At 45.1% G+C, this 25,087-nt stretch overlaps 1 protein-coding gene across 1 annotated transcript in view; it reads right to left on the bottom strand.

Annotated features, from left to right (window-relative positions):
• The window catches only part of LOC141167072 (uncharacterized), a 169,053-nt gene extending 161,125 nt beyond the window's left edge, over nt 1-7,928 (bottom strand). The window contains exon 1 of the mRNA XM_073654412.1: nt 7,735-7,928. Coding sequence (XP_073510513.1) covers nt 7,735-7,795 — 61 coding nt within the window. The 5' untranslated portion in view covers nt 7,796-7,928. The remainder of the gene's footprint in view (nt 1-7,734) is intronic.
• Between the last annotated feature and the right edge of the window lie 17,159 nt (nt 7,929-25,087).

The following is a 25,087-nucleotide window of genomic DNA, read 5'->3' as shown; positions in this document are numbered from 1 at the left end:
ACACAGCTGGTTCGGCTTCCTCACAGGATCGCCATGGAAGAATCTCTGGCCCTGTTGTACAGAGACACAGTGTAATTCCACCCACAGCACCACTTTCCCAGTCATCCTCACACTCCCAGGCCAGTCTACAGCCATCGTTAGCACAGGCATGGCAGAAAAGGCGCCCATACTCGGCAAACCACCCCCGAGCACAGGCTCTGAATGCTGGCATTGCTAAACTACTGGCCCTTGAAATGCTATCATTCAGGCTGGTGGAGACTGACACATTCCCTAACTTTATGGCATTGGCAGTCCCACAATACAACGTGCCCAGCCGCTTTTATTTCAGCAGGCAAGCCGTCCCTGCCCTGCAACATCATGTGGAGGGAAAAATTAAACATGCGCTACAAAACGCCATCAGTAGCAAGGTCCACCTGACCACCGATGCGTGGACCAGTAAGCATGGACAGGGACGATACCTTTCCCTCACTGCCCATTGGGTAAATGTTGTGGAGCCGGGTACAGATCTTGAGAGTGGCGCTGTACGTGTTCTGCCAACTCCAAGGATTGCAGGAATCCAGTCTGTACACATTGACTCCTCCTCATACTCCAGTTCCTCTGAATCAGCGCTGCAGGAGCCGTCACGGTCTACCTCCACATCGACCCGTGAACGGTTACCTGTTATGGTGACCAATATGAGCACAGCCTTGGCCAAACGTCAACAGGCCGTATTAAAATTAATTTCTTTGGGGAATCGAAGCCACACAGCGCAGGAGCTCTGGAATGCCATCAAGAAGCAGAGCGACGTGTGGTTTGTGCCAGCGAATCTCCAGCCAGGCATGGTAGTGTGTGACAATGGCCGAAATCTGGTGGCAGCTCTGGGCCTAGGCAACCTCACTCACATCCCATGTCTGGCACATGTGCTCAACTTGGTCGTGCAGAGTTTTTTGAGGGACTATCCGGATCTTGATGCACTGCTTCACAAGGTCCGCATAGAGTGCGCTCACTTGCGGCATTCCAGCAATGTAAGATCACGCATTGCAGCTCTGCAGCACCGATTACGTCTTCCGGAACATCGCATCATATGTAACCTACCCACCAGGTGGAATTCAACGTTACATATGTTGGAGAGGTTGTGTGAGCAGCAGGCAGCAGTAATGGAGTACCCGCTGCAGCAGGCGCAAACCAGTCGCAGTGCGCGCCGTTCACACTTCACCACCACTGAGTGGGCCTCTATGAAGGACATTTGCCACGTTTTGCGTGCCTTCGATTATTCCACGCTAATGGCGAGTGCAGATGATGCACTAGTCAGCATTGCTATCCCCCTTATCTGCCTGCTTGAAAAAACACTGCAAGCACTAAGGGAAGAGGTTTTGGAAGAGGTGGAGGATGAGGAGTCACAAATGCCATCTGCTTCTCTACAGTCTGCGCAACGTGGTTCCTCACAAAGGCCTAGGCAGGGGACACTTTGTGAGAAGGATGAGGAGGAGTCAATGGATGAGGAAGACATCTGTCCAGAGGAGGGAGGTACACAATGCTCTAGTAGTCAGTATCTAGAGCGAGGGTGGGGTGATGCAGAGCAGGCAGAGATCACGCCTCAAGCAGGGGACAGCGTTTCTTGGCCAGTTGGCAGTCTGCAGCACATGGTTGATTTCATGCTGCAGTGCCTGAGAAACGACTGCCGCATCGCCCACATTCTCAACACGGCTGATTATTGGGTGTCCACCCTCCTAGATCCTTGCTACCGGGACAACTTACAAAGCCTCTTAACACCGTTGAACCGGGAGCGTAAAATGCGGGAGTACCAAGACGCACTGGTGCATTCCATCATGTTCTCCATTCCAACCGAGAGCAGTGCTGCTAGTGCTTTACAAAGCAGCTCACTGCGTCGAGGCAGTGGAGGAAGCTCTGCACAAAGAGGGAGCAGAAGCAGCGCCTCAGCACAAGGCAAGACCAGTATGGCCGAAATGTGGCAAAGTTTTGTGTCCCTGCCGCCACAAATGTCTACACCATCACAGACGGCTCCAGTCAGCAGGAGGCAACGTTTCCGTCAGATGGTGACAGACTACATGTCTTGCCCTCTTAGTGTACTCCCAGACGGCTCTTCTCCCTTCAAGTTTTGGGTCTGTAAGCTGGATACATGGCCAGAGTTTAGTCAGTATGCATTGGAGGTGCTAGCTTGCCCTGCTGCTAGTGTATTATCGGAACGCGTCTTTAGTGCCGCAGGTGGTGTACTAACAGACCGTCGCATGCGACTATCCTCCGATAACGTTGACCGGCTTACTTTTCTCAAAATGAACAAGGCCTGGATCTCTCATGAATTTGCCAGTCCTCTTCCAGAATAAATAATTGGTTGGCAACAGTATCCAGGTCTCCTGTTCTGTTCATGTTTCTACCACCTGAACTGTAATCCCTGAGCTCCAACACCGCCAGTTGGCGCTCGGAAGTGCCGTCTGCACAGTCAACACTTGCTGCCGTGTCATTGGGGTTCAGTAACGTCAGCTGTTCCCCTGCTGTGCGGACGGCAATTTCTCCTGCTCTGTCCACATTCTCACTACTACAGATTTTAAAGTTGCTCCAATTACACCTCTGGCTCCTCTGTTTTCAGTATTATCCCTGAGCTCCAACACCGCCAGTTGGCGCTCGGAAGTGCCGTCTGCACAATCAACACTTGCTGCCGTGTTATTGGGGTTCAGTAACGTCAGCTGTTCCCCTGCTGTGCGGACGGCAATTTCTCCTGCTCTGTCCACATTCTCACTACTACAGATTTTAAAGTTGCTCCAATTACACCTCTGGCTCCTCTGTTTTCAGTATTATCCCTGAGCTCCAACACCGCCAGTTGGTGCTCGGAAGTGCCGTCTGCACAGTCAACACTTGCTGCCGTGTTATTGGGGTTCGGTAACGTCAGCTGTTCCCCTGCTGTGCGGACGGCAATTTCTCCTGCTCTGTCCACATTCTCACTACTACAGATTTTAAAGTTGCTCCAATTACACCTCTGGCTCCTCTGTTTTCAGTATTATCCCTGAGCTCCAACACCACCAGTTGGCGCTCGGAAGTGCCGTCTGCACAGTCAACACTTGCTGCCGTGTTATTGGTGTTCAGTAACGTCAGCTGTTCCCCTGCTGTGCGGACGGCAATTTCTCCTGCTCTGTCCACATTCTCACTACTACAGATTTTAAAGTTGCTCCAATTACACCTCTGGCTCCTCTGTTTTCAGTATTATCCCTGAGCTCCAACACCGCCAGTTGGCGCTCGGAAGTGCCGTCTGCACAATCAACACTTGCTGCCGTGTTATTGGGGTTCAGTAACGTCAGCTGTTCCCCTGCTGTGCGGACGGCAATTTCTCCTGCTCTGTCCACATTCTCACTACTACAGATTTTAAAGTTGCTCCAATTACACCTCTGGCTCCTCTGTTTTCAGTATTATCCCTGAGCTCCAACACCGCCAGTTGGTGCTCGGAAGTGCCGTCTGCACAGTCAACACTTGCTGCCGTGTTATTGGGGTTCGGTAACGTCAGCTGTTCCCCTGCTGTGCGGACGGCAATTTCTCCTGCTCTGTCCACATTCTCACTACTACAGATTTTAAAGTTGCTCCAATTACACCTCTGGCTCCTCTGTTTTCAGTATTATCCCTGAGCTCCAACACCGCCAGTTGGCGCTCGGAAGTGCCGTCTGCACAGTCAACACTTGCTGCCATGTTATTGGGGTTCAGTAACGTCAGCTGATCCCCAGCTGTGTGTCCGGCAAATTCTCCTGCTTTGTCCACATCCACTGTACTACTGATTTAAAACCTCCTCCAAATACACCTCTGGCTCCTCTGTTTTTAGTATTTACCCTGGGCTCCAATACCGCTAGTTGCTGCTCAGAAGTGCCGTCTGCACAGTCAACGCTTGCTCCAGTGTTATTGGGGTTCAGTAACGTCAGCTGTTCCCCTGCTGTGTGTCCGGCAAATTCTCCTGCTTTGTCCACATCCACTGTACTACTGATTTAAAACTTGCTCCAATTACACCTCTGGCTCCACTCTGTTTTCAGTATTTACCCTGGGTTCCAGCACCGCCAGCTGGTTCTCGGTAGTTCCATTTGCTCTTGTACCTTCTACTACCCATCCGGGTTCCAGTACCGTCAGCTGGTTCTCGGCAGTGCCTTTGGATTAGGTGCCTCCTTCTCGGTATCCAAGTTCCACCAACGTCTGCTGGTTCTTGGTAGTGCTTTCTGGCACAGGTACCTCCTGCTTAGTAACCGAGTTCCAGTACTGTCAGCTGGTCTTCGGCAGTTCCATTGGCTCTTGTACCTTCTTCTACCCATCCGGGTTCCAGTACCGTCAGCTGGTCCTCGGTAGTTCCATTTGCTCTTGTACCTTCTACTACCCATCCGGGTTCCAGTACCGTCAGCTGGTTCTCGGCAGTGTCTTTGGCACGGGTACTCCCTCCTGCCCAGCCTGGTTCCAGCACGCCAGCTGTTTCCGGGTAGTGTCAAGTCACTTTGCCTCCAATGCGTTGTCCTGTCGTGTTGCGGTCGGGTTAGCCGACTCTATGGTGCCTGCAGTTTAGGTGACTCCTATGTGGGCTGCGGGATCTGGCAATGAAGGCTGGTTCCATAGTGCCAATAGGACAAGCACCCCCTGTAGGACTGTGGGTTTTGGTAACTGCGGCCGGTTCGCGGCCTTGAACTTTTTTTTACATGGGTACCTTCTGCTACCCATCCGGGTTCCAGTACCGTCAGCTGGTTCTCAACAGTGCCTTTGGATTAGGTGCCTCCTTCTCGGTATCCAAGTTCCACCAACGTCTGCTGGTCCTTGGTAGTGCTTTCTGGCACAGGTACCTCCTGCTTAGTAACCGAGTTCCAGTACCGTCAGCTGGTCTTCGGCAGTTCCATTGGCTCTTGTACCTTCTTCTACCCATCCGGGTTCCAGTACCGTCAGCTGGTCCTCGGTAGTTCCATTTGCTCTTGTACCTTCTACTACCCATCCGGGTTCCAGTACCGTCAGCTGGTTCTCGGCAGTGACTTTGGCATGGGTACTCCCTCCTGCCCAGCCTGGTTCCAGCACGCCAGCTGTTTCCGGGTAGTGTCAACGTCACTTTGCCTCCAATGCGTTGTCCTGTCGTGTTGCGGTCGGGTTAGCCGACTCTATGGTGCCTGCAGTTTAGGTGACTCCTATGTGGGCTGCGGGATCTGGCAATGAAGGCTGGTTCCATAGTGCCAATAGGACAAGCACCCCCTGTAGGACTGTGGGTTTTGGTAACTGCGGCCGGCTCGCGGCCTTGAACTTTTTTTTACATGGGTACCTTCTGCTACCCATCCGGGTTTCAGTACCGTCAGCTGGTTCTCGGCAGTGGCTTTGGATTAGGTGCCTCCTTCTCGGTATCCAAGTTCCACCAACGTCTGCTGGTCCTTGGTAGTGCTTTCTGGCACAGGTACCTCCTGCTTAGTAACCGAGTTCCAGTACCGTCAGCTGGTCTTCGGCAGTTCCATTGGCTCTTGTACCTTCTGCTACCCATCCGGGTTCCAGTACCGTCAGCTGGTCCTCGGTAGTTCCTCAGCTTTCTTGTACCTTCTGCTACATTTCCAAGTTCAAGCTTTTTGAAATGGTTCTTGGTAATCACTCTGGATCTTCCTGACGAGGACCCTGAAGACGAGGACCCTGAAGACCAACCCTAAGAAGACGAGGACCCCGAAGATGACGACCCTGAAGACGAGGACCCTGAAGACCACCCCGAAGAAGACGAGGACCCTGAAGACCACCCCGAAGAAGACGAGGACCCTGAAGACCACCCCGAAGAAGACGAGGACCCCCGAAGATGACGACCCTGAAGACCACCCCGAAGAAGACCAAGAAGATGACCCTGAAGAAGTTGACTAAGAGGACAAAGAAGAGAAGACAAGCACCAAGATACAGAAGAACAAGAGACAGAAAACCAAGAAGCAGAAATACAAGAAGCTGCAGAACAAAAAGCGGAAGAACATTAAGCATAAGACTAAAAATCAGAGCAAAAGATAATATCTAAATTATAAGCAGAAGATGACTAAGCAGTGTATGGGGGTGAGTCCGTTCCTCCTCGTGGTGCCCCTGGAAAAGACCTGCTGCTGCAGGCCAAACTGAACGCGGACAAATCCTGTTGTAAATCTTTTGTGACGGGCAGAACGAAAGGTGTAATGTCCAACCTTTTATAGATAACAACTACAGGAATGCCTGTCACAAATAAGAATATGATGAAGAAGAAGAATATGAAGAAGATGAAGAAGTAGAATATGAAGAATGTAAAAAAAAAGAATAATACGAAGAAGGTGAAGAAGAAGATGAAGAAGGTGAAGAAGAAGTGGATGAAAAAGATGCTGACGATGATGAAGGAGAAAGTGTGGGAGAAGTAAAAAAGAAGGTGAAGAGCATGGAAGTAGTGAAACATAAATATCTGACAAAATATAAAAATACTTAACATAGTCAATATTTCCGTAACTCAGAACGTCTTAAAAAAAATATTAATTCCCGCTATTCCATTTGATTGGGCTAAACATCTATGCCTTTATTGTCTCCCCCACCTCCCCCAATACATTCTACATTATTCTTAGTTGTTTTCCTTCATGTAGAATTAACCTACAAGGAAAGAAAGGGTTTATTTTCATTCCGATATTTCTGTCCCATTGACTTGCATTGGTTTCCGGTATCGGAATCGGCGATATCCGATACTTTTTCGGTATCGGTCCGATCCAATCCGATCCGATATTTCCCGATATCGGAAGGTATCGCTCAACACTAATGATGATACATGATAAGTGACTGACTCTCTTTCATGATGATGTATGAGGGTCCCTTTTCCATGATGATACATAAGTGGCTCACCATCTTCCATGATGGGACGATGGGACATTATATAAAGCTGACCCTCTTCCATAAAGAAACATAAAAAGTGTCTGACGCTGTTGTATGATGATGACCCATAAACAAGTGATTGTTTTTTTTTTCTTAAGTCATTTATGCCTATTACCAGCAAATATACTTTAATCCAGTTAGAATCATCTCTACTCACAATATACAAGGAAAAAAAAAGAAGAAGAACTTGAGATTCACATGTAAAGCGTCATGGAATAAATGGCGCTATAATTATAAATAATAATAATAATAATAATAAAATGGCGCTTCCTTTTGAATGTGGAGATCATACAGTCCATATATTCATACTAAATGTATTGGTTCTAAACACAGATTTTACTGTCAAACCACATTTATCATAAAAAAAAAAAACATTTAAAAACACCTGATGAAGATTCATAGAAGCTGAAACGCGTTGTGTTTTTAAAAGTTTTTTTTTAATGGTAAATGTGGTTTGACAGTAAAATCTGTGTTTAAAACCAATAAATTTAATATGGATATATGGACTGTCTGATCTCCACATTCAGATGGATGCACCACCCCAAGTTCTTCTTTTTTTTTCCTTGCATAACTCAACGTGGAGTGGCTTCAGGGCCATTGGATGAGGAGAAACTCTAGTCCTCTTCTAAATTTTCTGCCAGTGTTGTGCCTGTCCAGCACAACCACTTTGGGTGAGTTTCTTATATACACTTCACCTTTCCACAGTGTTACAATTAATTACTACGCTCTTTTTCCTCCTTCAATCTTCTCCTTCGAAGGATAACTATCACAATATCATTATATTATTAATGATAATGATTGTATAATTTATTATTATACAAATAATAATGGCAAAAAAGGAACAAAAATAAAATAAAACTAGACATAAAACTGATATTCATCACTCACCCGCCACCAGAAGACTAACACCAAGTACAATAAAAAGAACTGATTTCCCTTCTATCTTCATCGCTCTCTCATATCATCTAACGTTTTCTCCGATGCCAAACTCACAACCAATATGTCCTAAGAGAATTGTGTAAAATTGGCCAAGATCAACCCTTTATATCCAAGTGATCTTCGATACTAACATCCAATGACCAATGGGAAAATAAACTCCAGCAAAGCTGTAAAGAAAGGGGTTTTGCAAAATGCAAAGATGTATGCGTCACAGAGAGCATTAACAAATTATTCAAGGCCAATGAAAAGATAATTAGGAGATTTTCCTGATTAATCAGCGACTGAAGCTCTGACAGTAGTTCGTAGGGAGCAAATCATTAACTGGCAACCAACTTGGCCTCAGTGACCAATCTATGTACAAAAGCCAGGACTCTAGAAGAAGGTGTGGTGGTTCATACAGCACAGAATAAACTAAAGCATACATAGGAGTACGGCTCCTTTAAGATAAATTACATTATATTTTAGCAAAAATTTTTTTTAGTGGACTCAAAAAATTAATTATTAGAATATTTTTCTAAATATCATAAAACCCATTTTAATCAATATGGCAGCAAATCTGACATTGACAGGCCACCAGTAGAGATGAGCGATTCCTCTGAAATTTTAATTCGCCGGTTTTGCCAAATTTTGCTGTTCAATACGTAATATGCTGCAAATCAAAAATGCTGTATCCAAACTTTTTAAAACCCATAGTCGTATATATATTAAAGACACTTTGACATAGCTAAGATTATGTTTGCATTAAAGAAAAATAAAGGTAGAGCTTTAGGAGACTTCATAAGGTCATACACAGGTTTTCAGGGCAATTGGAGGCTTTTCAGTACTTTGAATTTTTGGCAAATCAGTTCACTTTCACTTAGAATCAATGTTTTGTAAAAATTCAACAAAGCTAGCAAATTCACATTTTAAAAGATTCGCTCATCTCTAATGGTACCCATTTTTCACTGATGTGCTGACACATATTACACAGTTTCCTCAATGTTTTAAGCATTTTTTCCTTTTTTTTTTATTGCTAAGCTGTGAGCTGTGACGTTCTCTCACTATCCAGATTCAACTCAAAATGGCTGCTGCATTTCTTGCCTCTGCTTTTATACAGGCTATGATAGTTCTTCCTGATTGACTGTGCAATACCATGTGATGTGATAGCTGTATAACACTATGAGGAAGCTTGCCCAGCCATGCCCACGTCATGTGATTCTTCAGAGGCTGATGTAATCTTTTTCAATGTGTAAAACAGCGATGGCTATTTGCACAAATTGAATCATGAGAGCCACGAGAGGTGGTGAGTTCTCCTTCAATGGAAGTCTTCAAACAGGGGCTGGACAGACATCTGTCTGAGATGGTTTAGTGAATACTGCATTGAGCCGGGAGTTGGACACGATTAGTGTTGAGCCACCCCCGTAGTGTTCGAGTTCGGTTCGGTTCGTCGAACACCCGTGTGTTCGCCGAACTGTTCGTCGAACTGTTTGTCGAGCACCTTCGAACACCATTAAAACCAATGGCAGGCAAACAAAAACACATAGAAACACATAGAAAACACCTTCAAAGGTGTCCAAAAGCTGACAAACTGCTCAGAAGACACAACTTACACATGGAAAAATGACAAGTACATATAGTCATGCGAAAAGAAAAGAGGTGGAGGAGTAAAAGGAGGGGGAGACACAGATATAGGCATGTCATGCCCTTCTAAAATCCAAAAAGTGAGAAGCCGACACGTTCAGTCCGCTCCTGCCCGTGCCACCTCCGCGTCGCCGGGTTTGTGCCAGAGCCGCGGTGAACCCTGAAGGCCAGCCCCCCTCTCCCAATACTGGTGCCTGTCCGCTGGTGGGTCGAGCGAGCCCCCCTGTGGTGGAGGCAGCTCTAAGCTTTTTAATTTAAATTGTCTCTCTAATTTGAATGAATACACTTTAAATCCATTTACAAGGATCTATTGGAGGGCAAGTCTCATGCCAGCAGCCGCGTAATTCCAGCTCCAGTAGCGTCCACTAAAGCTGCTGCAGTTAAAAAGCTTTTATAAGGATCGAGCTCGGCTGTCCACCGCAAGGCATCCTACTGCCAGTCCCAGCCCCTATGCCTTGGGGTGCCTCCTGATGCTCTTCACTGAGTATCCCGTGGTCCCGAAGCATTTCTTTTGAAAAAATTAAGTGTCCAAACTACAGGTGGTGTAGCTTGGTTAACAGCCAGGATAATCCGCTGACTAGCAGACACTGCTACTAGGCACAAAGTATTTCCTGGGCTAGATGCAGTTAAAAATTTGTAATTAGATACTCTCGTTGGATGCTGAGAAAGCATTCCATAGAGTCTCCTGGCACGCCATATATGATTCTCTTAAAAAGCTTGGGGTAGGGGTCTAGGGGACCCTTTTATAGCCCAAATCACGGCCCTGTATCGCAATACGTCATCTAGGCTGAAGATAAGTGGAACTGTAGCACCCTGAGGGCTCGGTTGCTACAGAGGTATTGCACCTCACCCAGAGGTGTGATATCTCACTCTCAGGTAAGGATGTAGTGTGGATCAGGACCCGACACCTGCATGCATTACACCACATTGCCGTGGGGCAGGGCGACCAATATGCCCCTGAGATGGGCACGACAGTCCCTGTCCCTGGCTGGAGTGGGGGGAGGGAACACTGAGGAAGGGGAACCCTGTAGTGCAGGAGCAGGGAGGAAGCAGTTCCTGGGTGCATTGAGAAGAGAGTATAAAAGGTGGGCACCATCTTAGTTCAGTGCAGAGAAGTCTGAGCAGAAGTGGCAGGGAGCAGGGGCTCTGCATGAGCTCTGCTCAGGAGGCGGGCCTAGTAACAGAGGCCCAGGCCTGGAAGAGGGAGAAGGAAGGAAGAGGAGCGGAGAAGGCTCCAGGAACGAGGAACGAAGGGATCTCAGGGGTGCGGACGGGCGAGTCGCCACCGCACGCCCGAATCCACCTGCGTGGAGGGGTCAGGCCAAAGGGGGAGACCGGTCCCCGAAACTAGTGGAGGCAGGAAACGACCCTCAGCTAGAAACAGGAGGCTGTGACATTTTATGTGGCGCAGCCCCTCGCTACACCCGCTAGGAAGGCACCACATAGGGTCAGGGAAACTGGCGCCAAGTTTACCAAGAGGAGGCCCGAGGCAGCCGGACAGAAGGGTTGGTAAGAAAGGCCAGACAAAGGACACACAAAGGGGGTCCTGTGAAGCACTCCAAAGTTATCTGGGAGTTGTCTGAGCCCCTCACCTGGTGAGCACAGTACGACGTGGGCAGCCGTTACCTGCAGACGTGGTCTGGATAATAAGAACTGTGAGTAAAGGCCCTGGACTGCATCACTGACTCCGTGTCATTACTGCTGCTGCCCTGCACCATCACCCCCATCCTCCGCATACACTGCCCTGAGGCTATACTCCTCCCCTGGGGAGTTATGCTACGCTCTGCTGCACCCACAACACCAGCCTCAGCGGTCTGCCCTGGAGCGGCGGTTCACTCTGACCGCAATCCACGGGTGGCGTAGTCGAACATTTAAACATCAAAACCACATAAATAGTTCCGCAACTGGTTTGACTGCCCTGAGCCACGGAACCGGGTTGCCGCCACGGAGACTACAACCACCAGCATCCACCAAAAAGGGTCCGGCTCCGGGTGTCCCAAGGCCCAGGGGGCGCGTCAGAACATTTTCATCACCTTTCACAATCACCAATGGGACAAGGCAGGGATGTTCTCTGTCCCCTCTCTTATACATCCTAGTGACGGAGCACCTGCTCTCATCAATTCGCCATAACCCCAATATTAGGTGGATTGAGGTGGGAGGCACCGAGTACAAGTGCTTTCTATTTGCTGATGATGTCCTAGTATATATCACTCAATCACATATATCCATCCATGCTGTTATGGCTGAAATAGATCACTTTGTTACATGGTCAAATTTTAAAATCAATGCAGCGAAGTCTGAGGCCCTCAATGTCTCCCTCCCCAAATCCATATAGGATTCCATCCAGTCCAACTTTCCCTTTGCCTGGCCCTCACAGGGTATCAAATACTTAGGAATTCCTATTCATAGAGACCTCTCCCATCTATGTTATCTTAATTTTGGGCCCTTTATTGAACAACTCCATACAGACCACGGTTGGCAAGTTAGAACTGTAAGATTCACTACGTGAACCACTGGTGTTTTGTGGAAAAGCACATGTACACTGTGTTCCAAATTATTATGCAAAAAGTGTTTAGGAGTGATAAGGGAAGAATTTGTTTGTTTGTCAGTTAAACTCATTGATGGTGATGTGTGTCAGGGCTCTTTATATCACTGTAAGCAATTGCAGACACCTGTGCTAATTAGTTTGGCAGGTGTGTCCAATGAAAGGCAAGACTACTTAAGAAGGCTGTCTCACATTATTAAGCAGCCTACATTTTCTGCCAAAATGGGAAAGAAAAAGGATGTGTCGGCTGCTGAGAAGCAACAAATTGTGGAGTGTTTAGGTCAAGGCATGACTACAATCAACATTGTGTGATGATCAGGATGAAGTGTCTTGGCAATCAAGAAGTATGTAGCTGATTCACAGTACACACGTGTGCGTGCTGATAAGGGCAAATTGAGGACTCTTTCCTACAGGCAATTACGTCAGGTTGAAAGAGCAGCGGCAAAAAAGCCTTGTCATAGCAGCAGACAAGTTTTTGAAGCTGCTTGTGCCTCCAACGTCCCCCGAACAACAAGATGCAGGGTCCTTCAGAGGTTTGCAGCTGTGCATACGCCATCCTGTCGACCTCCTCTATCCACTTCACACAAGCAGAAACGGCTCCAGTGGGCCAAACATTACATGAAGACTGATTTCAAAACTGTTTTGTTCATGGATGAGTGCCGTGCAGCGCTCGATGGTCCAGATGGATGGAGTGGAGGATGGCTGGTTGATGGACACCCCACGCAAACATGGCTACAGCGCCAACAAGGAGGAGGTGGAGTAATGTTTTGGGCTGGAATCATGGGGAGAGAGATTGTCGGCCCCTTTAGGATCCCTGAAGGCGCTAAAGATGAACTCCATAATGTATGTGGATTTTCTCAAACAGCACTTCCTGCCATGGTTCAAGAAGAAGAACCGTGTATTTCACAGCAAGATCATTTTTCTGCATGATAATGCACCATCTCATGCTGCACATAAAACATCTGCATCTCTGGCTGATATGGGCATAAAAGGGGACAAACTTATGGTGTGACCCCCATGCTCCCCTGACCTCTACCCCATTTAGAACCTTTGGAGCATCATTAAAAGTAGTGTCTATGATGGCGGGAGGCAGTTCACATCTAAGCAACAGCTCTGGGAGGGTATTCTGTCCTCATGCAAAACAATTGAAGCAGAAACCATCCAAAACCTGACAAATTCAATGGATGAGAGAGTTCAGAAGCTCCTTTCGAACAAGGGGTCCTATGTGAAAATGTAACATCACCTAGAATAAAGTTTTGAGTTGAAAACTGTTTGATTTCAGTTTCTAACAACCTGCTAATGCTTATAATTTCAAAAATGACCATTTTTTTGGTCTTTATTAAAATGAAAAGGTTGATCGAAAAGTTTGGGGGATCTAAGAGTGTGGCAACCCAGTAGTCATGATTACTTAGAATTCTGACAATATGAGGGTCATGCTGCAGGTAGTGCAGCAAGAAGGCACTTATGTGTCTTGCGCATCTCGGAGCCCCAAAATTATTTTCCGGGCTAGATGCAGCTAAAAATTATTATTAATTTTAAATCTGGTGAAGCTTTAGTATAGATGGCCTAATAGGATCAGTGCTGCACACTGCTACAAAGCCCAGATTATTTTCCAGTCTAGATACAGATAAACATGATTAGTAATTTTAAATCTGGTGGAGCTTATTATAGATGGCCTAATAGAATCAGTGCTGCACACTGCTACAAAGCCCAAATTATTTTCCAGCCAAGATACAGATAAACATGATTAGTAATGTGAAAGCTTAAAACGGTTGGTAGGGTGATTTTAACCAATCATCAAGCTTTTACTCTCCCCAGGATGACACAGGGGTAGAAAAGTCGTTTCGGATCCATGATTTGTTCATCTTTATGAACGTGAGTCTGTCTACATTATCAGTGGAGAGCCGCGTGCGCTTATCTGTCAGCACACCACCAGCAGCGCTGAACACACGTTCAGACAGAACGCTGGCTGCGGGGCATGACAAGATCTCCAAGGCGTAAGTGGCTAGCTCCAGCCATTTATCCAGATTGGAAGCCCAAAAAGAGCAAGGGTCCAGTGACACAGTCATGGCTTCAATGTTTACTTGGAGATACTCCTGTACCATCGTCTCTAGGCGTTGACTATGTGTCAGACTTCTTGTCTCCTGTGGCCTTGCAAAGGATGGGCTAAAAAAGTGGTGAAATGATTCCGCAAAATTGATGTTACCAGCAGATACTGTGGTTCTGTTACGGTTTGAGTGCTGAACACTTGACGGTCCCACGGTTGGCAAGTTGGAACTGTGAGATTCACTACGTGCACCACTGGTATTTTGTGGAAAAGCACATGTAAGATTCTGCAACAGTCTCTGCTGATACTCCTGCATGCGTGCATCCCTTTCTATGGCAGGAATAATTTCTGCAAATTTACTTTTGTACCGGGGATCTAACAGTGTGGCAGCCCAGTAGTCAGGATTATTTCTAATTCTCACAATTCGAGGGTCATGTTGCAGGTAGTGCAGCAAGAAGGCACTCATGTGTGTTGCGCATCCAGGAGCACCAAGTCCCTGTTGTGTTGGTGGCGAGGTAACAATCATGCTTCCTTCCTCTGTCCTCTCCCCCCAACCTCGCACAACAGAAATGTGATCAAGGTCTCCCTCATCTGATGAGTCTTCCATCAGTTCGTCCTCCACTTCTTCCTGGGCTCCTGCACCTTCCTCACTAGTTTGGCTGCTACCATGCGCCCTGGTAAAACCATCTCCCCCACCCTCACATGCCTGCCGCCTTGGTGCTGCCGACCGTCTGGACCTTGCAGATGTTAGCCCTTCCGCATACAACTCCTCCTCCTCTACTTCCTCCACCTCCTCTTGTGCCACCACCTGACTCCGAATTCTGTTTAACATGTGCTCCAGCATGTAAATCACTGGAATAGTCATGCTGATAATGGCATCGTCAGCACTAAACATCTTCGTCGCCATTTCAAAACTGTGCAGAAGGGTGCATAGGTCCCTGATCTGAGACCACTCCTCCAGCGTGATTTGCCCCACCTCTGGATCTCGTTGGCCCAGGCTATACGTCAGAACGTATTGCACCAGGGCTTGTCGGTGCTGCCACAGTCGCTGCAACATGTGCAGAGTTGAATTCCACCGAGTAGGCACATCGCATTTTAGCCGGTGAAGTGGCAGGCCCAACGACTTCTGTAGAGATGTAAGTCGCTGAGCTGCGGGATGCGAACGGCGGAAGTGAGCACACAGCGACCGTGCCCTCTGCAGAAGGCCATCTAGTCTGGGATAGGGGGCTAAAAATTGCTGGACAACCAGGTTCAACACGTGAGCCATACAAGGCACGTGTGTGACATTGCCCCGGCGAAGGGCCGCACCCAGGTTTGCTGCATTGTCGCACACGGCCTTCCCTGGTTTCAGGTCCAGTGGAGACAACCATTCATGAAATTGGTTCTCCAGAGCTGACCACAACTCCTCAGCTGTGTGACTCACATTTCCCAGACATTTCAATGTAAAAACCGCCTGATGACGTTGAGCCCTACTGCCAGCATAGTAAGGAGGTGTGCAGGATCCCTTCTGCGCAGTTAGAAAGCTTGTGGCATGACCAGACAGGCTTTGGGTGCAGGTGGAAGACCGAGAGGAGGTTGAGGAGGCAGAAGCAGTGGAGGAACTTTGACATAAAGAGGATTGACGCACATCTCGTGGGGACGGCAAGACTTGGACAGCAGCCCCTTGTCCTGCTGTCACCATAGTTACCCAGTGCCCAGTCAGCGACATGTAACGCCCCTGTCCATGCCTACTCGTCCAAGTGTCTGTGGTGAAATGCACCCTGTCACACACAGAGTTTCTCAAAGAAGCGGTGATGTTGTGTGCGACATGCTGGTGGAGCGCAGGCACACCTTTCTTTGAGAAGTAGTGCCGACTGGGCATCTGGTACTGGGGCACTGCGACGGACATAAGGTCTCGAAAATCCTCTGTGTCCACCAGGTGGAAAGGCAGCATTTCTGTAGCCAAGAGCTTGCAGATGGTGAAATTCAACCTCTTAGCTTTCTCATGGCTAGGAGGAAATGGTCTTTTACTTGTCCACATCTGAGGGACCGAGGGCTGGCTATTGTGCTTAGACGGGGTTGATAAGGGTGTCCCCGGCAAACTGCCGGTCTGTGAGGAAGATGCAGGCGGACATGTTAGGTTGCCTTGATCCAAAGGTGGTGCTATCGTTGTCGGACAGCGCTCAACACCAGCTGGTGTTACCACCTCCAAAGAAAATGATGACCTGCCAATCACGCTGGCTGTTGCTGGTAAAGAGGTGGCAGGTCTGCGCCCCAAAACAGGTGTGACTGCTGTCCCCCCAGTCACAGAGGATGAAGAGGCCGCGGATGCACAAGATATGGCAGACGGTGGTTGGCCCGGCCGGCTAGGCCGCATTGTAGCACACTGAGCTTCCCACTGCAACTTATGCTTCATGTCCATGTGCCGGTTCATGCATGAAGTACTCAAACTATGTATTTTTTGGCCTCTACTTAGCTTTTGCTGACAAATGTTACAGATAACACGAGTTGGGTCATCTTTATCGATCTGAAAAAATGCCCAGGCTATGCAAGGCTTAGCACCCATGCGACCTGAAGAGCCACCACGATTTGTGGTGAGAGGCAGAGTTGTGTTTGAGGATGCAGTTGTTGACGTGCTTCCAGTACTACGTCTCTGTCCAGGAAGGCGCAACCTGACCTCGTCATCACTAGCATCTTCCTCCACCTCCTCTGCTGACCTCATCTCTTGGCTGACTGTGGGTTGACAGTAAGTGGGATCTCCAACCTCATCATCATCACCCTGTGCGTTATCACACCCGTCGTCCTCAGAGCCAACCTGTTCCTGCCCTGACAAAAAACTAAAGTTGTCGCTCCAATCAGGTATTTGAGTCTTATCATCGTCTTCCTCATTGTCTCCACCAACAGGAGTTACAGTTTGGGAATGAGGGTCTACATTATGGTCAGAACCTTCTGCGTCTGGTCCTGGATCCGACTCATAAAGATTCTGGGCATCAGTGCAGATCATTTCCTCGTCTGGATTCACAGAAGCGCTGGAGTCGACCTCTGATTCCCAGGCTATAGTATGAGTAAACAGCTCTGCAGACTCAACCATCTGTTCTACCTCATACTCAGACGGGCAGCTGGAGATTTGGGAGCTGTGAGGAAGTAAGTGCGATTGGGGTGACACCTTTGAGGACTGGAGTATTTGTGATGTTGAAGTTGATGTGGAGGAGAGCCCACTTAAAGGAGCACTTGATATCCGTTGAAGCACCTGCTGTTTTTGTGCCTCATCTGGAATTTGTAGCGATTGGCGTAGCCGTAAGAAAGGGATCTTATCACATTGTCCGCTAAAAGAAGTAGACATTTTAGTTTGGCTGGAAGATGGTCTTTCTTCTGCAGATGTTACTGTTGCTTTAACACCTACCCCACGGACACAACCTTTTTTCCCCTTCCCAACACGCCTATTCCCCTTTCCACCAGCAGCAGGCCTTTTTCCACTCATTTTGGTGGTTAACTAATTCACAGCTCTGGAGTTGTTTGCACAAAAAAACAATGGATGGGAACCGAGCAGAGCTGAGTGGCCAAACTGTGGTATTAGGCCAAAACTATTGGCTGGGTTAGATGCAGAAAAAAATTATATTCAATTTGCAACCTGATGGAGGTCAGTATAGATGGACTAATACAACAAGTCCCACACACAGCTAGAAGCCCAATATTTTTTCAGAGGTAGATGCAGAAAAAAATATATTCAGTTTGCAACCTGATGTAGGTCTGTATAGATGGATTAATAGAACAAGTCCCACACACAGCTAGAAGCCCAATATTTTTTCAGAGGTAGATGCAGAAAAAAATATATTCAGTTTGCAACCTGATGGAGGTCAGTATAGATGGACTAATACAACAAGTCCCACACACAGCTAGAAGCCCAATATTTTTTCAGAGGTAGATGCAGAAAAAAATATATTCAGTTTGCAACCTGATAGAGGTCTGTATAGATGGATTAATAGAACAAGTCCCACACACAGCTAGAAGCCCAATATTTTTTCAGAGGTAGATGCAGAAAAAAATATATTCAGTTTGCAACCTGATGGAGGTCAGTATAGATGGACTAATACAACAAGTCCCACACACAGCTAGAAGCCCAATATTTTTTCAGAGGTAGATGCAGAAAAAAATATATTCAGTTTGCAACCTGATGGAGGTCTGTATAGATGGATTAATAGAACAAGTCCCACACACAGCTAGAAGCCCAATATTTTTTCAGAGGTAGATGCAGAAAAAAATATATTCAGTTTGCAACCTGATGGAGGTCTGTATAGATGGATTAATAGAACAAGTCCCACACACAGCTAGAAGCCCAATATTTTTTCAGAGGTAGATGCAGAAAAAAATATATTCAGTTTGCAACCTGATGGAGGTCAGTATAGATGGACTAATACAACAAGTCCCACACACAGCTAGAAGCCCAATATTTTTTCAGAGGTAGATGCAGAAAAAAATATATTCAGTTTGCAACCTGATGGAGGTCTGTATAGATGGATTAATAGAACAAGTCCCACACACAGCTAGAAGCCCAATATTTTTTCAGAGGTAGATGCAGAAAAAAATATATTCAGTTTGCAACCTGATGGAGGTCAGTATAGATGGACTAATACAACAAGTCCCACACACAGCTAGAAGCCCAATATTTTTTCAGAGGTAGATGCAGAAAAAAATATATTCAGTTTGCAACCTGATGGAGGTCTGTATAGATGGATTAATAGAACAAGTCCCACACACAGCTAGAAGCACAATATTTTTTCAGAGGTAGATGCAGAAAAAAATATATTCAGTTTGCAACCTGATGGAGGTCTGTATAGATGGATTAATAGAACAAGTCCCACACACAGCTAGAAGCCCAATATTTTTTCAGAGGTAGATGAAGAAAAAAATATATGCAGTTTGCAACCTGATGGAAGTCAGTATAGATGGACTAATACAACAAGTCCCACACACAGCTAGAAGCCCAATATTTTTTCAGAGCTAGATGCAGAAAAAAATTATATTCAATTTGCAACCTGATGGAGGTCAGTATAGATGGACTAATAGAATGATGCTATGCCCAAAAGATTTTACTTCACTAGGTGCAGTAAAAAAATTGGTATTCTATACACAGGTGGTATATCTTGCAACACAGATAGGCTACTCCACTGACTAACACACTCTGCAATAGGCCAAAAAGGATTAGCTTTGCTAAATTCAGCCAAATGCTGTGAAAAAAACTTGCACAGCACTGGCACAGACCTGCCTGGCAAAAACTGATAGGAACTGATGTAACCTAGTCCTGAAAAGGACTCCAATTACAATTAGTCTTTACTCCCACAATCTATCTATTTAAGAGCACAGACCTGCCTGATAAAAGTCGTAGGAAATTCTGTAACCTAGTCCTTAAAAGGACTGCAATCACAACTATTCCCTACTCCCAAGCTATCTGTAGATTTGTGCGAAAATTGGCTTGAAATTAACAAGGTATAGCGCACACAGCAACAGCGGTGCCGTCTAACACGCAGCTGCAACAGTGAGAAAATGGTGGCGACGGGGATAATGGCTTGGTCTTATAGGGCAAGGACATGTGACATACACTGCCAATGACACATGCCCTTGCTTGTGTGAAAAAAAGCACTTCGCTCCGTGTGTGCGCTGCTGATAGGCTGACAGATTGCACCTCCCCACTGTAAATGCGGGAAAGAGAAAAAAAAAATGGAGATCTTCATTGTTCCTGCAGAGATCCATCCCCTGCCCCTCCCCCCACCCCGCTGTACACTCAAACTGCGTATTAACATTAATTTTCATCATTACTGAGAAAAAATCCAGTTATGATTTTGGTGCACGAACAGTTATCGAACATAACCTCGAACAGCCGAATTTTTCTCAAATTGTTTGTGTTCGCCGAACGGCTCGAACACCGCCCAAAACAGCTCGAATTTGAGATTGGCGAACAGTTCGAGTAGAACAACGCTCATCTCTAGACACGATGACCCAACTCTAACATTCTATGGTTCTATTCTATGATTCTATGAATCACATATTGCTTGAATTTGCCGGATTCAGCGAATTCCTAAAATTTCATCACAAATTTGATTTCATAGAATTGATTCGCTCGTCTGTAGCCACCAAACAACAAAAAAAGTGGAAATAGATGAATATGTAAACATGGGCTGTGCATTAGGACCTCAACCTTAGTTGGTCATCATTTGTGGCATTATGATTACATTATTTGGCAATTTTATGTTATATAGATCTCCGACTATTGAAGTTTAATTGCTGTGGAAATTCCAACACTCTTATTAAAAATTTTATTGGTCCTAAATCTAAAAGATTGGACTCTGGGCCCAAAGTATATGTCAAACCCAGGTTAGTCGACTCTCTTCAATTCTGTAATGGTACTTTCTGGAGATGAGCGAATCAATTTTATGAGATTAAAGTTCATGTTGAATATTAGGATATTCGCTGACCCTGGCAAATTTGAGCAATATGCGATTTGATTTGCGGAAATCACCAAAAGAATTACCACCACCATCTTACACAAAGTAGAAAACTACATGAGCCAGAGAAGGCTCACCCAACATGAGGCATGGCTGTGCAGGCTTTACCATAGTGGCTTGCAGCTATACATTACATGGTACAGTGCAGCCTATCAGGAGGGACTATCATAGCCTAAATGAAAGCAGAGGTAGGGAATGCAGCAGCCGCTTTATAGTGAATCTGGATCATGAGATGACATCATAGCTCACCGCTTAGCAATAGAGATTAGGAGAGAAAGTTTTAAAATACTGAATAAACAATATTTTGTGTGACAGGACAGGAGTGAAGAATTACTACCATTGCCATCTTGGGTATTTGCTGAGACTGTACTATATGTTATTGTCTGTTGGTGGTTCAATTTGGTATTGCCACGCTGTCTTACCCTCACCCTGTGTTGTCTGAGTAGTATTATACCCATGGGGAAGGAGAATGGGCGTTCAGTGGGATGAGTCCTGGTCCATGCGGTCCCGGGCCAGCGGACGAGAGCACCCACTGACCCCCCGTGTCTCCACACTGAGTTTGAGTTAAAGAGCTTGGAAAAGTTTCAATGCAGTCCACAGAGACCTAAGAGGGTTACACTCGTGTTTTCAGGGTAATTGATGGCTTTGCAGTGCTTGCAATTTTCAGCGAATCAAATTGATTGGAGAAATTTGTAGATGCTGGTGTATTCGTGTTTCAAAATATTCTCTCGTATCTAGTCCTTTCCATACCAAAAATATTACTGGCGTAGGTGCGGGCACCATAAACAATAGAATTGCGCCTTGGTATCTTTACCTGCAATTAATGGTTCTTTAGTTGGTTTGTTATTTTACACTTGCTTTCTTGTTATCGCCTACTTGCATGCCACCATCAAAGTGGTTCACAAGATAGAAGGATGTAGAAACACAGAAGAGACCACATTTGACTGTTTCACAGGATATCACTGTGACCCAATCACTGGAATGGGAAAACAGCCCAAGGATTTAAATCCTCTTATGGAATTAAAAAGTAAAAATAAAAAAATATTTAAAAATGAGCGAATTGATTCAATGCGCTTCAAATTCATGTAGAACTTTTAGGAATCTGTTGAATCCTGATAATTTGAACTGCTTGCGATACTGACCTAGGAGATAGAGCCTTATATACATCATTTCAAGCAAAGCGGAGTATTTGTAAGTTGTAGGCAATTTATTCATCTCAAATCAATATTTTTTTTAAAAAAAAATTCCCCAAAGCTGACAAATTTGAGTGTTAAAATGTTTGCTAATCTCATCAAAAACTTATACAATTAACCACTTAAGGACTTAGCCATTTTTAGCCTTAAAACCCAAGTCTCATTTTTCAAATCTGACATGTTTGACTTTATATGGTAATAACTCTGTAATTCTTCAACATATGTCAGTGATTCTGAGAGTGATTTTTGTGACACATTAAATTCATGATAGTAGTAAATTTAAGTCAATACGATTTGTGTTTGTTTATGAAAATATCTAAAATTTGACAAATTTAGAAAAATCTTCTATTTTCGATTTTTTAATTTTTATGCCCTTAATACAGATAGTCATACCACATAAAATAGTTAATAAATGACAGTTTATAACATGTCTACTTTACATTAGCATCATTTTTTAAACAACTTTTTTTTAGGAATTTAGAAGGGTTAAAAGATTGACAGCAGTTTTTAATTTTTTCAAAGACATTTACAAAATCTATACTTTTAGGGACCGCTTCACTTTTGAAATGACTTTGAAGGGCCTATATGTCAGAAAATCTGAAAACAAGACCCCATTTTAAAATTTGCAGCACTCAATGAATTTGAAATCGTATTTAGAAAGTTTGTTAACACTTTAGTTGCTTCACAGGAGTTCATGCAAACTGGAAGAAAAAAATGAAAAATTACATTTTTGTTTTTGCTAAAATGTTGCTTTAGCCCTAAAGTTTTGATTTTTACAAGGGTAAGATGAAAAAATGGACCCTATAGTTTATTGTGCAATTTCTCCTGAGTACACAGATAGCTCATATACAGTGGGTACGAAAAGTATTGAGACCCCTTTAAATTTTTCACTCTTTGTTTCATTGCAGCCATTTGGTAAATTCTAAAAAGTTCATTTTTTTTCTCATTAAAGTACACTCTGCACCCCATCTTGACTGAAAAAAACAGAAATGTAGAATTTTTTGCAAATTTATCAAAAAAGAAAAACTGAAATATTATATGGTCATAAGTATTCAGACCCTTTGCTCAGACACTCATATTTAAGTCACATGCTGTCCATTTCTTTGTGATCCTCCTTGAGATGGTTCTACTCCTTCATTGGAGTCCAGCTATGTTTAATTAAACTGATAGGACTTGATTTGGAAAGGCACACACCTGTTTATATAAGACCTCACAGCTCACAGTGCATGTCAGACCAAATGAGAATCATGAGCTCAAAGGAACTGCCCAAGGAGCTCAGAGACAGAATTGTGGCAAGGCACAGATCTGGCAAGGTTACAAAAGAATTTCTGAATTACTTAAGGTTCCTAAGACCACAGTGGCCTCCATAATCCTTAAATGGAAGATGTTTTGGACCATCAGAAGTCTTCCTCGACCTGGTCGTCTAGCCAAACTGAGCAATCGTGGGAGAAGAGCTTTCATGAGAGAGGTGAAGAAAAACCCCAAGATCACTGTGGCTGAGCTCCAGAGATGCAGTAGGGAGATGGGAGAAAGTTCCGCAAAGTCAACTATCACTGCAGCCCTCCACCAGTTGGGCCTTTATGGCAGAGTGGCCTGACGGAAGCCTCTCCTCAGTGCAAGACATATGAAAGCCCACATAGAGTTTGCTCAAAAACACATGAAGGACTCCCAGACTATGAGAAATAAGATTCTCTGGTCTCATGAGACAAAGATAGAACTTTTTGTTTATAATTCTAAGTGGTATGTGTGGAGAAAACCAGGCACTGCTCATAACCTGCACAATACAATCCCAACAGTGAAACATGGTGGTGGCAGCATCATGCTATGGGGGTGTTTTTCAGCTGCAGGGACAGGACGACTGGTTGGAATTGAAGGAAACATAAATGCGGTCAAGTACAGAGATATCCTGGATGAAAACCTCTTCCAGAGCGCTCTGGACCTCAGACTTGGCCAAAGGTTCACCTTCCAGCAACATAATGACCCTTACGCACACAACTAAAATTACAAAGCAGTGGCTTCAGATCAACTCTGTGACCATTCTTGACCGGCCCAGCCACCCTGACCTAAACCCAATTGAGCATCTCTGGAGAGACCTGAAAATGGCTGTCCACCAACGTTCACCATCCAACCTGATGGAACTGGAGAGGACCTGCAAGGAAGAATGGCAGAGGATCCCAAAATCCAGGTGTGAAAAACTTGTTGCATCATTCCCAAGAAGACTCATGGCTGTACTATCTTAAAAGGGTGCTTCTACTCAATACTGAGCAAAGGGTCTGAATACTTATGACCATGTGATATTTCAGTTTTTCTTTTTTAATAAATTTGCAAAAATTTCTACATTTCTGATTTTTTCCAGTCAAGATGGGGTGCAGAGTGTACTTTAATGAGAGAAAAAATGAACTTTTTAGAATTTACCAAATGGCTGCAATGAAATAAAGAGTGAAAAATGTAAAGGGGTCTCAATACTTTCCGTACCCACTGTATGGTCGGAATCTTTTATTTAGGCACACGGCAAGAAAATAAGGAGTGCTATTTGATTTTTAAAGCGTAAACATGGCTGGAAAAGACTACAGATGCCATGTCACATTTGCAGAGCCCCCGAAGTGCAAAAACAGGAGAATCCCCCCTCAAGTAACACCATTTTCGAAACTACATATCTCAAGGAATTTTAGGGGTATGTTAAGCATCTTGCACTCTTGGGTGTTTCACAGAATTTTATAATATTACTCTGTGAAAATGAAAAAATACTTTTTTGGCAATGGAGATGTTACTTAAACCCCAAGTTTGTCATTTTTACAAGGGTAATTGGAAAAAAATGGACCACACTATTTGTTAAGCAATTTCTCCTGAGTACACCCATACCCCATATGTCGTCAGAAAAGATTGCTTGGGCACAAGGCAGGGCTTGGAAGAAAAGAAGCGCCAATAGTATTTTGGTGCGCAAATTTTGCTAAAACTAATTGTGGATGCCATGTCACATTAGAAGATGCCCGGAGTTTCCAATACAGCACAAATCCCTTACATGTGAACTTACCTTTTGGAAACTGCACCTCTCTTGAAATTCATCTAGGGGAGTATTGAGCATTTTAAACATTTTAAACCCACAGCTGATTCACAGAATTCTATAACATTGGACTGTGAAAATGAAAAATTCCATTTTTTCCACTAAAATGTTTTTGTCCCAAGTTTTTAATTTTAAAAAAGGCTAATAGGAGAAAATGGACCATGTAATTTGTTACACAAATTCTCCTGAGCTCGCTAATACTCAAATGTGGTCGGAAACTTAATTTCAGGAACAGTACAAAGCTCAGAACAGAAGGAACGCCATACTGGAGTGCAGATTTTTCTGTAATGGTTTGCAGGTGACATGTCACTTTGGCAGATACCCTGAGGTGCCAGAACAGCAAAATGCTCT

Source organism: Phyllobates terribilis, unplaced genomic scaffold (genome assembly GCF_046119375.1).
Source record: "Phyllobates terribilis strain yellow unplaced genomic scaffold, ASM4611937v1 Scaffold_11__3_contigs__length_659146591, whole genome shotgun sequence".
In the NCBI taxonomy this organism is placed as follows: domain Eukaryota; kingdom Metazoa; phylum Chordata; class Amphibia; order Anura; family Dendrobatidae; genus Phyllobates; species Phyllobates terribilis.
This window is presented reverse-complemented; position numbering and strand designations above follow the sequence as displayed.